The sequence below is a fragment of the Ursus arctos genome, unplaced genomic scaffold (genome assembly GCF_023065955.2).
Source record: "Ursus arctos isolate Adak ecotype North America unplaced genomic scaffold, UrsArc2.0 scaffold_13, whole genome shotgun sequence".
Lineage (NCBI taxonomy): Eukaryota > Metazoa > Chordata > Mammalia > Carnivora > Ursidae > Ursus > Ursus arctos.
The window spans coordinates 29,573,893-29,588,573 of NW_026622797.1; the positions used below are offsets into that span (position 1 = coordinate 29,573,893).

Consider the following 14,681-nt stretch of genomic DNA (forward strand, 5'->3'; position numbering starts at 1 on the left):
TTTTGTTTTGTTTGTTTGTTTGTTTTAGATCAGAAAGGAAGAGGATCTCTGTTCCGGGCACAGGAAGGACAGGGTTCTAGTGTGAGCACGCTCAGAGTTGCATGTCAAACTGAGAGGTCAGCCATATTGGCCTGTCCCATTGTTGTACCAGACAAGTTATTCGTTAACCCAGCATTTAGGTTTTATGCTGGCAGCCTCTTCTGAACACACAACCAGGGGAGAAAATGTGAGAAGTAGCACTGGGTAATATCATCGGTGACCCTTCCTTTGTCTGTGAAGGGTGTTCCTTTCTGGCCCTGCAGGGTTAGTAGCATTAGAAGCCTTGCTTGTTTGATGCGAAAAAGAATTAAAAGTCTAGATGTAATGCCACAATTCTATCATTTGAAGAAACTGTCTAGAAAGATAAATTTTTTATTCACAGTAATAAATATTTAAGGTCCTAGTGCACAAAATATAATTATCGATAATCCAGTGCAGCTTTCTGATTTTTTTTAAACTGCTATTTTCAAGCTAAAGGCCAACAGAATTGTAAGAAGATGATGATGACCACTATCATTATTATTAAAAGTATCACAACCTTAATTTGTCTGCATCAGTGCTTGGCACAGAAAGAGCCAAAAGTTAACAAAATTTAAAGAGTGAGTTTAAGGTTCATGTGAAATCATAGTCTTAAAATCTGCAAAACTGGATCTCAAGCTCTTTCTGCCCAATGTAAATATGGCCTTATCATTCAGTAAAGAAATACAGATTTGCAACCTGGAAAATAAAACCACATTTCCATAGTGAATGTTGTAATCAGTGTACAAAGCACTGACCTTACAGGAGCACCGAAGCCTCCGGTGATGAGCTACCATGGACTGGCCTCTGGTCAGGGGCGCTGCCTACTAGCTGGATTCCAACTTCCACATTATGACATTTTGAACACAGAACTGCAGGTGCAGACACCATTAAAACACTCCTAGATCTTGAAGTCTTAAATTTCCACAAGGGAAATCATGTCACACAAGATGACAGGAGAACCTGTATCGTGTTCCTAACATGGGCTACACACCAAGAAAAAAAAACCACACATGCACACACAACGATGACAGGTTCTCCTTGCAATGAATGCAGGCCATTGTGCAGGAAGAGTGCAGGCAGAAACGAAGGTGCGTGGGTCTCTAAGGGAGAGAAACTGGATTGACGCATTCAGACGGAGAACCAGATACTATTTCACTGCTGTAATTTTAGTATTGCTGCCAAGATCTGGCTCGCTTGCCAATTTATTTTATGATGATATTCTAGGTAAAATTTTCATTGATTCACTCCTTTCTTTAGAAGCCATCTGGGCATTCGCCTTCCACCACTGATGACATTTCATTTTCGCAACGGCATTGGGAATGAATGCAGTTAGCTTTATTGCAAGCCATGTTCACTCAATGTGAATTTCAAGCCAGGTTCATGGCATATCCTAAGAAAGTTTGGGTGCTATTCGCTTATGATTTTAATGAGACTATTTTCCTCTACACAGCTTACACATATCAAAAAGTCAAACTCAAAATAGTATAAGTAGTTATGAATATGGCTCTTAGTTTTCTCCAGAAGAACTGTAGAAAGGGGTACTCGAGACTTCAACATACATTTCACTTTCTAAGTAAAGGTCCCACAGTCTTTCCCAAACCTCCTGCTTATGGTTGGATGCACAAATAGTTGCCTCACATAATTATTGGAATTATTAAGAACCCAAATAAAACACAAGCTTTCCTTTATTATCATTGTTTTCTTATTGCAACAAATACTCAGTTTCTTGATGATGCAGTATTAAGCTTTGACGGCTTGAATTTTAAATTTGGTCATCTTAAGAATGATCACAAAGGTTTTTTTTTGTTTGTTTGTTTTTGTTTTTCATTATCTACAGAGATTTTAACCAAAGTTACATTGTAACACACAAACGCTGTCTTGTCTTTAAGGCACAACACATCAGTATGAACATTCTGTTTGCCAAACTTAAAAAAGAGACGTTATTAGACTCCCATTGCCCACCCACTTCCCTCCCCAACAAATGAAAGAAAAAATTGCATCCACTTTCAAAGTCAGCTGCTAATAAAGTCACAGTAAATTATTTTCATCAATAATTTACACAAATTACAGGTCTAGATAGGATTGTCCTTATACAGTCTGAGTGCATTCCAATTCAGATTTTCTGGGCTAGGTAGGCTAAAGTCAGATTCAAACCTCAGGGCTGAGAAGATCTCCCATTTTGAGGAATGTTGTTGAACACCACCTTGTCAGACGGAGCCTGTGTTGGTGCTTTGCCAGGGTAAGAGTTCTTTGCTAAAGTTGTTAGTTCCAGTTAGGACTCACTCGGTGTGTACCAGCAACCTCCACAGATTTTTTTTTTTTTAACCATTAAAGTGTTGTAAATATAAGACCATAGAGCTTCCTTTCTGTAGTGCTAAAGTTTAATTCCATTCAGCAATCTGAATTCTTCATTCTGGAATTTTCATTCCAAATATGATTTCATCCTTTAAGACAATTTATATGTGTAAAGCCAGAGGCATTGAATCACACATAAAAATTCAGTGTACTTGAAATATAAAAAAAAAAAAAAATGGATCTCCAGCTAGAGAACACAGTTACAAATACTCTAATTCCAGTGCCTGATGCAGAGCCAAGAGGTCTGAGTGACTTGATATCCTCCAAAAGGGCATGTTGTGCTGTGTGTTGACAGAGGGAGGGACAGAGGAGAGAAGGGGAAGGAATGGAGAGAAATCATAACTATTGTCTCAATGAAGCAGCCGTACACACAAAGACGTGTGGGTCATCCACGTTCAAGGGAGGCATGATCGTATCTGAAGGCTTGGTAGCATCAATATCGTATTGTCAAAATAATAGAGAAATAGATCTGAACTGGATTTTAATGTTTATAAAAGCAAATACTGAGATTTCTTAAGTAGTTTAATATTTATTCTGGAAAAGCATGACCAACATCAGCATCTGGGGAAGCAAGTTGAGCATGAAAATCCTCCGTGGCTGATGGGAAGCAATATTTAACCACAACACTCCTTAGGGTTCACCTCTCAGTTAGAAACAAAATTTAAAAAATGATAAATTTCCTAAGTCCAAGGTTTTTGTCTATATGAGAAGAAGAGGGTGAATTCCTTTTATGTAAAAAATAATTTGAAGCTGGACTGTATAAGGTAGAAAACAATGTGGGGATGATCAACCTTCTTCCTTGTCTGGGGTGAGTATAAGTTAAGTCAGTAGCACTGACTTATTTCACTGGTATAGGACTGAAGAAAGCACTCCAGCATCCATTCTCAATAGGGGTGGTAAGTACTAAGGGGGACAAAAATAGCCTCTTATGGGGAAAAATATTTTTAGACATTACAATGGTTTGAGCCTCTCCAAAGACATACCAGGATATGGTATATGTGTGATAAGTTTCACGAAAAAGTGTAATGAGGAAAAAATTGTCTAAGAATACTCCATTATGGACAATAATGAAAAAAAGAAATAATGCACAGTGGCAATTAAAATCAAAGCATTACTTGTAATTTTCAGCTGATGGCATATTCTAGAATATATATGTGTAGAATACATATCCATATATATATTTATATATATATAAAATGGAAATACATATCTATGTATATAACATGGAAAATAAATTTTATTATAAAAGTCAAACATTAAAATATAATCACTATTGTTATGATTCTTTGCTGTCCAATATGGCAGCCATGTGTCTATTGAGCACCTGACATGTGACAAGGCCTGTTCAAAATGCCTACTGAATTTCAAAGACTTAGAATGTAAACATCACATTAGTAATTATTATATTTATTAGGTGTTGATACAATAATATTTTAGGTATATTAGGTTAAAGTATATTACTAAAATTCATTCTACCTCTTTTTTAAAAAAAATGCAACTTCCAGAAAACTTAAAATTACAATAATGGCTCACATTATATATTTCTATAGGGGGGTGTGGTTATACATTAATTCTTAAACTTTGAAATTTCTTCTTAAATTTGCAAACGAAACATGTTTCTAGATCCAATTAAAGCACAGAAATTCACCTAGAAGTAACCTTTTTTTTGTCATTCAGCTCAGATCTATTTATAATAACAAAATAGTACTTTATATTTCTGCGCATGCGATTACAGCCACATCCAAAGAAAAGCATGCATCCTGGATACTAGAGGAACCAGCCACCTGTGTTTCAAAATAGAACTGTAAGCCTTCACCATCACCAAAACTGTACCTACATAAACAACCATTTGGAAATAGCATTCTAACAAGGTTCTCGTCCACTTGGAGTCATGCCTTTTTCTCCTGAAGCTTCAGGGGTAAAGCAGAGGGTCTAACAACTGGGGTGCCAAGTCCTGTTTTCACACCATAGATAAATGGTGTGGACTTTATAAATTTTCATTTTCAAAGGCATATAATGTTTCTGGTTTGGAAAAGCGAATTTATATGGCTCTGACCTAGATATGTGTGAATTTCACATAGTCTAAAAGACACGCAAAATGTCTGCTGCACTGGCTGCATTGACTACGTGCTGTTTGTCACGATGGTGCCAATATGAAAGATTGAAACAGCAGGGACTCTGGACATGGACAAACTCCAAAAGACACTTTAACTGTGTGCAACTGGAAGGATTTTTAAGTAGCAGTCAGCAATGAAAGTTGTGTTTCTTGAGGCTGCATCTCTGACCTTACACAGAATGTCCTAGGGGCCAGTGTGCTGTCTTGGGTCACTGATGCTGCTAATAATTAAGACCAAGAGGTCTGTAGGAGTCAGAACCTACAGCAGTTCACTTCATATTATGGAAAAGCATGGAATTTTTCAATTATGGCTTCCAACGCTTCACCAAACCTTCTAAAGTAGAAGCTCTTTCTCTTTCTTCACTTTGTTCAATTTGAATTATCTACAAACCAAAGTCCTTTCTTTTATCTTTTAGTATAGCTATAAACTTTTCTTAAAAACTCATTTATGTATTTATTTTGGAAAACAGAAATCAGGTAAACATTCTAGCACATGCAAGTGTCTAGTGAAGGCTTTATTAGATGATGATTTGAGATCTCCTCAGGATAACGACAACATTCTTTCTATGTAAAACAATATAAGCTGATATTCACTGTTTAAAAATAGCAATTATCATTTTGCCTTATTTTATAAATTTTATGATTTTAATCCTGGCTAGATGATATTTGTGACCCTTCCGTGAAGGAAGCATTAGATCTCAGTGTTGTGTCAACTGATAGTTTGGTGCCTAGGACCGATCCTGGTAGCCTCCTTCTTTTGATCTTGGGCCAACCATTTAATGGTTTTTAACTACCTTAATTTCTTCTTCAAAAATATGGGCCAGATGAAAAGGCTTATTTAAATACCTAGGGTCTATGAGATTTTCTGAATATGTTCAACGCCAGCTGCTTGGCTTCAACTGAGTACTAACGGTTCACTGAGGCTGGCAACACTCTTGTAGAAGACATAAGGCATACTGCCTCTAAGTCTCTATGACGAGTTGGCACCAAAGGCTCTGAACAATATATGCCATTCCAACGGCATTTATTAAATCCTCTAGCAAGAGTTTTTTTTCTTCAGCTATTAAATCTATCCTTAGCATTTATCATCATGGAGCACACTTACTACAAGGCACTCACAAGGACCATTGGCATAAAAGGTGGGTGAGCCAAGGGGCAAGAACAGAACCATTCATATGATTTCTGTGGAGCTCACTAAACTTATCTGGTTAAACTTTATGTGTTTAAAAATAGTTATTTTCCCCCACCTTTTCAAAGATTGCCCTATCTGTGTGCATTACACACACACACACACACACACACACAAACACACAATTTGACTAAATTTTCACACATTTCCTATCAAATTTCAGGCAAAAAACGCTAGACTCCAAATGGTTTATTTGAATGTAAGTATTGACCTTCTCATGCTCTTACTGCTTTGCATCTATAAATTTAAATCATTTGTCAAGCTGCCACTGGGCCAAACTACAGGAATGCAAACACAAAAGCTTGCATTAGAAGTATCACACCAACAGTGTTTGAGACAGGTTACCTTTTTTGCTGCCTGTTCTTCTTCTACACCATCCCCAATTACAACATATACTACTTTTCTGCCAAACCTTTGCATTATTCGTTCAAAGCAACTTTCTTTTCCTGGAAGATAAATGAGATAAAGTTCAGAGTGAAGTTACCTGGTTAGCGGCATGCTCCTCATCTCGGCCATCTCCAATCACAACATAAGTTATGTTAGTGCCAAATCTGGACACTATACGCTCAAAACAGCTTTCCTTGCCTGAAAAACAATGCACTGCTTATTCTTCCAGCCATTGCATTCATTAACCTGAAGATTCATAAAGTGTTAGGTTAATCACTCGTGGACGTCAATCACTTAAACTAGCTTGCGACCTCTGGGTTTATGAAATCAACAAATATGTTTGAATCATGTAAGTCTTTACTTGGGACAGATGATTGAACAAATGTGTTTCACACTTCAAAAAAGTCAGTAGGGTTAAACATTTGACCCAGAGAAAATGTTAGCATCTTTTACACCACCAAAAGAATACTGGAACAACTTTACAAGCAACTATGAGTTTAAACATTTATTTGTTTAATTCCGTGTATCAATTTTATCTAGTTTAAGTAGTATAGACAAGTCAGCTAGAAATACTATTGTAAAAAACTGAAGGTTCACCTGTAAGGAACGAGGAAATACTAAGATGTGGATTTACCTTGATAAACAACTCCTTTCTTCAAGTGGCTGGGAGCTAGTCTGCTCAGATTAATTGTACTAAGGGTGCTGTTTGGACCACAGCACTGCAGACACCTGTCTCCTCTGATTGCACTACGGGAATAACACGGTGGAATTTCTACATGTTCTTCGTTTTACAACACTGGCATAATTCTCTGAATTTCATTCTCAGAATGTTCATGCAGTCATGGCTATTTTTTTTTTTTTTTTGCATTTCTTTCTTAATCTGATAGTTCAGAACGCCAAAAAATACTAGCTTAAAGGGAAAAATAAAAAGGATTGTTTTTTCAGATTAAATATAAGGAACAAATTTTGGCCAGTAAAAAAGAATATTGTCCTTGCTAGAAGAAATGTTTATGCTGTTGTAAAATTATTTGACGTGTCAAAATGCAAAATAAAGTGTGATAGGTTAATCCTGCTAGCATAAATACATACATTTCTGTAATGAATGAGTGGGACTGGCATCAGGGCTCTGAGCTGTAGTGCGTATGACAATGTGGGATTTACATTATGAAAGCTTATAGAGGCCCTCTTTAACTATACTCCTGAAACAGCTGCAACTGGGGCCTCTTTTTAGCTGGTGCCAATATCAAAACTCGGCGAGGCCCAGGGCAGGTTATTTTTGGTAGGGGATTTTGGGATTCTGAGCTCTTGTCAAGGTGCCAGAGTCTAAGTTTGCTGACCTGCGGGCAAATTATACAACACATTTCCCCGGGCATTTCCTTGACAAGACAGTGCAATACGGGAGCTGTTTGCTTTTAACTCTTCCAGGACGGCAGAGGTTAGGAAGCTCTGTTTTTGAAAGATTATTAGAGACATAGTTTGTGAGAGGCACTTCAAGTCAAAGACGGCTCCGCAGACAGTAAGCACATGAACAAGACTGTAGTTCTTTGATTACTATAGAACACTGTTGGAAATGTGGATTTCCAGCCATTTGTGAGCTATGATTCATGAGATTATTTTTTCTGGAATTAAGGATACTACTGCCATCCATCTAGACTCCCCTGTAATGCCAACATAGCATTTTTATCTTACATCCAGATTATTGCATCTACCAAGATGCAGTATCATATATCATGCTAAGATATTAAGTACCATGGCCAAAGACACTCTGTTATTTTGAAAACAGGCGCTGTAATGAAAGATAAATACAAATACATAAGTAAACGGAATTGTCCAGATACTGAATTCAGAATTTCACTAGGCAAGAGTTTCCATAAAATTTGCACATGTACAATAAGTCGCAGGCTACTTTGTTATCTGAGCTCTATTCAAATTTGCGTGCTATTCTAATAGCAGAATCAATAAAAGAGGGAATCATGCAGAGAGACATATTAAGAAAATCCCCCAAGACACAGATGTGAACACATTTCATACAAAGTTAGAAAGAATTTTCTTACCTATTTTAGTTGCACTGTAAATATTCTCAATAGGGAAAGCACCTCCTAAACTATAGAGTAGAACCTTCGCGAGTGCTGGGATCAGTTGGGTTGTCGTTACCAAGACATTTACGCAGTTACTCCTAAGATAGGGAGGAAATACGCATAATTGTTTTCTAATACTAAATAATTTCTAACGGTGCAGATTTTAAAATGATCACTGGGGTCTTTCAATTCCATAACCAACGGGCCCTGCTAACTTTCAAGTTACTAATGGAGTGCCTGCTACCTGGCCGTCACCAGGACAGGGGCTAGGGATATATCCCCGAATGCGGGAAGTGCTGCGAGAAGGCAAAAAGAAGTCAAGGATGAATGACGTTTTTGTCCCCGCCGCATCCCAGGTCACAAGACAGATAGGAGAGAGACAAGGAAATAGACACCTGCAATGTGAAATATGTCCTGTAATAAAGATCTCCTCAGGTTTCTGTGGAACCTCAGAAAAGAACACCTACACCAGCCGGTAGCAATCACGGGAAGGTTTTCAGAGGGATAGTTTAGCTCTAAGTTTTACAAGTATCCAGACGAGGCATTTTTTCAGGGTGGTAAGAGTCTACATCCCAGGATTAGAAGAGCCTGGAAAAGTAGTAGACATAGGCAGAAAGAAGGTGATGGGATGGGTAAGAGGAGTTTTGGGATTTTGTGGGAGAAACAGTCCAGTGTTCCAATCAAGGGGGCTGACAGATGGGGATCCCGAAGAAGTAAGAATGGAGAGGACCCTATTTAATCCAGAAGAGGTGAATCCCTGGATCTTCTTCTCAACAACAACAAAGGGCCAACTGCAGTTAGTGGGTCCAGTTTTAATCCGTCTATAAAGGCCCTACTCTTTGACAGGGACAGTGTCCCATTTTACAACTTACAGCTGTTTCTTTCATGGTAATATTGTGGGGGAGATAATGGAAACACCAAGAGAGTGGAAACTGTGAGGCAGAGATCTGGAAAGAATGGACTATGGTCCTTCCTTGTGGATTATGAAAAACTTGAACTGTCCTGCCTTGAGGGGCTCAAACCACACACATCAAATTGGGACTCAGAGCCATAAAGGTATGGACCTTTCTCTGTTGGTATTTTGTAGCACAAGACCTTAATACTTATTAGTGAGGGCCCCCAAAAAGATTCTCTAGAATTCTCTAGATTGATTTTCAGAAGCCTGGTTAGAAGTTCGAAGTTAGAATAGCAAGTTGAGTGCCTATTTCCCATGGGTATGTAGATGCTCACCCCCCCAGCACACTTAATATTATGCTTTATTCTTTAGACATATCCTATGTAAAGAAAAACTGCAATTTATTAAAAAACCTTTGTAATTACAGGCTTTTAAAACATTTTCCTTCTAAATTATTTCCATAAATAACCTGATTTTGTAATGGGAGCTCTGACTTCTGGAAACACACGATGAGGTTCTCACTTATATGGGATAAAGAAACAAAGCCTTCCAGAGGTAGAAGTTTAATAAGTATCACCAATACAATCCTTAATGTTGCCGATAAGGCAATAAAGACTTGGAAAGTGATTCGCCTGTTATTAGACAGAAACTCCCCGAATGATGGCAGATTATTAAGCATAATACACAAACACATTACTGTATTGAAGTAGTATTTTGAAATTTAGGTTTGCCACTGATAGTGATACTTGGAGTTATATCATTTCATTTTTAAATTACAAACCTTGTATATAAATTACAGATTTATAAACTGCAAACATCGCATATATTTAATACTCAATTTATAATGCACTGTAGCTTTTATTTTTATTTTTATTTTTTTTAAAGATTTTATTTATTTATTTGAGAGAGAGGCAGGCAGCGAGATAAGGAACACAAGCAGGGGGAGTGGGAGAGGCAGAAGCAGGCTCCCAGCGGAGAAGCCTGATGTGGGACTCGATCCCAGGACCCCGGGATCACGCCCTGGGCCGAAGGCAGACGCTTAACGACTGAGCCACCCAGGCGCCCCTGCATTGTAACTTTTAATTACAAACACTGCATATATTTATAGGTTGCATGTATATACATTTGTGAAATATGGGCAAATATCAAGAGCATGAAAAGCATCAATTATTTAGCTATCCAGAGAGCAGAGAGGAACTACTCTAGCTGTTTTGTGTGTTTACTTTCAGAACTCATTTATGGAACATAAGAAATAGCAGGGAGATCGGTAGGAGAAGGAAGGGAAGAACGAAGGGGGGGTAAACAGAAGGGGGAATGAACCATGAGACACTGTGGACTCTGGGAAACAAACTGAGGGCTTCAGAGGGGAGGTGGAGTGGGAGATTGGGATAGGCCAGTGATGGGTATTAAGGAGGGCACGTATTGCATGGAGCACTGGGTGTTATATGCAAACAATGAATCATGGAACTTTACATCAAAAACCAAGGATGTAGTGTATGGTGACTAACATAATAAAAATTAAAAAAAAAAAAGAATTTGTGTATAGACTTTTTTCTCATTAGTACCATACTATATATATAATTTTTTCTTCTACTTTTTTCACTTGTTTGTATCATGAGCCTATTCATTTATGTCAAAATACCTATTAGTTCCCCTTTCCCCACAAAATACAATGTGTGAAAATCATGGCTGTAGCATCATGTTTTGAAAGTTAGCTCACCTGGAATGGTTTGATTTCTAAATATTATAAATCCTGTCTTACATAGAGAATTTTCCCACACATTTGATTATGACCTTTAACTATATTCACAGGAGAAGAATTAAAGCGGGAGGGCGCAACCTTAGCTAAAGCCTCGGATACGTGATTGAGCCAAGTTTTGTGTAAGTTTCTGTTCTCCTGGACGTTTTGTAAAAATGACCAGTAGGGTCCTCCATGTGGATGACTTGGCAAATTTCAAGGTGCTTAAATCTCCAGTGTGTAATGACTTATTTTTCCCCTTCTCCTTGCTACACCTTTATTTCTTAAAATCACATACCCGTGTAGTTGCTTAAGGCCGGTGTGTAATAATAACGTCTCTATATTGTACATAACACAATATAATCTGTATAACTCTGTAATAACCCTTGGTGTTTAAGCATCTAAGAGACCTCTTCTAGAAATAAGGAAAGCTGCTGACCTCCTCCTCCTCAGAGACATGCACATTCTACTACACTTTACACACAATTGCAGGGACTCAGGACCCTCACGTCCTAGCTTCCTTGACCTCTCGTCTCCGTAGCACCAGTTACACATCACGAGTCAGCAAGTCCCATTTTAAAACAGCTTCAATTATGAGACAGTTCTTCCTTCCACAGAGCCAGAACTTTCCTTCCTAGGATTCCCAGCCATCCATCCTAATTTTCTCCTTTACAGATCAGAGAGAAATGCAATTTACTTTCAGCCTAACATCTCCAACAGTTGAAACCGGTAATCTTGTTCCACATAGGACCCTCCTTCCGATGAAACTCCTTGGTTCCTCCCTCCAACTGTTCCTTTCATGTGGTATCCTCAGCCTAAAACCCCTTCGGCCACTTTGCCAGACACAAGACGTTTCAAAAATATGCCACAGCCCCCAATGGAATGAGGTGCCCAGAACTGAGCAAAGTACTCTAGTATGGCTTCCCCAGCCTGACCCAGGAAATCTGCAGCTTCCTACCCACTTCCATCCACCCACTTACACTTTCTGGTATCAGTCAGTGTAGTTGCTGGTCACGTGGCGGCTGGAAGCCACGTGCAGGATTGGATGTCTACCCGCTGGCTTCCATATTCTAATCCTGGATGCTCCTTTTACCCTGCCAAGGCTTTCTGTATCCCGATTCAATCAGTCCGAGTATTACCTCTCTCTGAATTCGGGCTACCCACAGGTTGGTTACGCATGCTCTTATTTATCCTCCTAATTCAGAAATAAAATTAAGGAATGGGATAATATAAAGATCCATCCCATCCCTAACTAGCTATCACTTTCCAGATTTATATTACTTCATGAACTAGCATTTATGGCACATGGTGTTCAACTAGTTACAAGTCTATTCTGTTCTATTATCTATGTTAGTAAGTCAGTATTTCACTGTTTAGCTCAAACAACACAATGGTTACAAGTTTTTCAAAGAGATTTCTCTAGCTATTTCGTTGCATTTAAATTATGTGTATTATCTATAATAGGCCAAAGCACTTAAAAACATGCATCTGTGTGTAAACTGTATTTTTTTTTTCACCATCTCCTATACTTTGCAACCAACAGGGTGCTGATTTTTTTTCCCTTTTTTTAAATTGTAAGTCACATGACCTTCCTGTGGAGATTACCAGTAGTAATGTAGAAAGGAGGGGAAAGACCAGGGATCTCCTAGTTATTCTGAGAAGCAGTAACTCCCATGCTCTGTACCCAAACACCCCCCCACGTACATTGAAAATCGCTTGATTCAATGAATTGTTAGGTCCCTTGAATTCTAGAATACTCTAGTAATTAAAGGGTTTGTATATCTGTTATGCTATTACATCTACATCTTCAATACAATGAATACAGAAACTGAAATAATACCACTTACCTAGTGCTAATAATTGATAAAGATTTAAGTGCATTTGTTAGCCAGGAGTCTGTCAGACCTTCGATCTCTGCCCTTAACTGTAGCCATGCATCTCTCTTGGCAGGGCCAAGGAGTCCTGCAACCAAAAAACAAGGCAGAATTAAGAGATGAAAAATTTCAGGAATACCTAGCTTGGTCTCCCTTCTGCCTAGTATAGATCATATCAGAAACAGAGAGAGATTTATATCAATAGTGATCTTTCATTTAACAACTGATTATCGATTCATTCATTCAAATATTTACTTAATAGCTTCTAGATTTCAGGCCCTGGGCCAAACACTGGGGATTTAACAGTGAAAAAGGGGGTCCCAGGCTCTGCTCTCACTGAACCTAGAATCTGGCACAGTGGACGCAATCACCTGAGAGGCTTCGACCGCTCGCGCCGGGGGTCCCACTCCAAAAGACAGTGATACGATAGGTTGGGAGAAGAAGCTGGGGTCGACAAGACTAAGGCAAACCTCGAACACTCTGGCTGTCTGAAAATGTTTCACTTCTTAATAATCACAATCATTACCACTTTTAAGCAGTAATACTGACATTATCATATGTAGCTACCAGCACTGAAGTTATCACAAATACTCTGCGTTTTAAAAAGAAGTTAAGAATTGTGTTTAAGGGGCGCCTGGGTGGCTCAATCATTAAGCATCTGCCTTCGGCTCAGCTTATGATCCCAGGGTCCTGGAATCGAGCCCAGCATCGGGCTTCCTGCTGGGTGGGAAGCCTGCGTCTCCCTCCCCACCCCTTGTGTTCCCTCTCGCTGTCTCTCTCTCAGTCAAATAAATAAAATCTTAAAAAAAAAAAAAAAAGAATTGTGTTTAAAAGTCTGAAGTATATGACACAAGTTATAAACGATGGTTAAAACTGCACTGATGTGGGGATAAGAAAACAAGTAGGCATACTAATGTTTTTATTTAAAAAGCCCTTGTTTATGGGTGCCTGGCTCGCTCAGCGGTTGAGCGTCTGACTCTTGATCTCAGCTCAGGTCTTTATCTCAGGGTTGTGAGATCGAGCCCCAAGACAGGCTCCACTCTTGGCATGGAGCTTAGTTAGTAAATAAATAAATAAATAGGCCTTGTTTTATGATAAAACAAGATCATGCAAATCTCCTAAAAAGAAGTTTCTTATTTAAATTGTATTTCAGAATATCAGGAGCACATATACAGGGGGATGATTTTTTAAATCAAAATGTATAGTTTCTGGCAACTCTCATTTGCCCTTATTTCAATACAGGGATACTAACAGAGCACAGGAAATGGACTTGCATGTCAGCACTTAAACTTCTAAAGCTCTAATATTATTTAGTAGTAATCTTTTAGTTTCTACACAGCTTTAATACCCTTCATGAGGGAAACAATGCCGTACGTAAATAAAAATCCCTTCAGATTTCTCAAGGGGATATTTATTTTAAAATTAAACATGTTACCCACAGTTGAACTTAGTATATACTGCTTGTCTGATTTTACCGAAGTGTCTTATCTGGAGCATTAGAGTGGATTAGAAAACTAGAGTTGTCTGTCCTGCAGGGGCCTATTTCTCATTTGGGAAGGAAGATCTATTTCTAAGAGCCCTTTTTGGTTCTAACAACCACAATAATAACATTGCTATTGTCTATGGTTCCACATGCTTTTTGCTCTCTTGTAGCTACTGAGTGTCTACTGGGCATCTATTATGTACCTTAAGACTCAGCAGACACTGGGGATACAAGATGAACAGACACACAGCCCCCCACCCCCATGGTGTGTGGCACGTGACATATACACACTACAGACGAAAATGTTATTTACTATACTGTATTCTATGATATGTATATAAATATACATATATATACTATGCATAAGTACATTTAACTTATCCTTCAGTTTTAGATTCTGATGTAAGCTCCTCAATCATCCTTTTAAAAGTGAGAGAGAGAGAGAGAGAGAAACAGAGAACCCTGGGAGAAAAATGTGATGTGACTTCATCGCTAATCTTAGGATC

The 14,681-nt window shown here is 38.5% G+C and overlaps 1 protein-coding gene across 19 annotated transcripts in view; it reads right to left on the bottom strand.

Moving 5' to 3' along the window:
• Positions 1-1,727: 1,727 nt before the first annotated feature.
• The window catches only part of EYA4 (EYA transcriptional coactivator and phosphatase 4), a 295,955-nt gene continuing 283,001 nt past the window's right edge, over positions 1,728-14,681 (bottom strand). For 18 of the 19 annotated variants that reach the window (XM_044386350.3, XM_048226017.2, XM_048226015.2 and 15 more), the window contains 4 exons: positions 12,666-12,780; positions 8,162-8,283; positions 6,066-6,166; positions 1,728-2,696 (listed from right to left, as the gene is read on the bottom strand). In XM_044386350.3, the coding sequence (XP_044242285.1) occupies positions 2,616-2,696; positions 6,066-6,166; positions 8,162-8,283; positions 12,666-12,780 (419 nt within the window). In that variant the 3' untranslated portion in view covers positions 1,728-2,615. The other variant, XM_044386353.3, reaches the window with a different exon arrangement.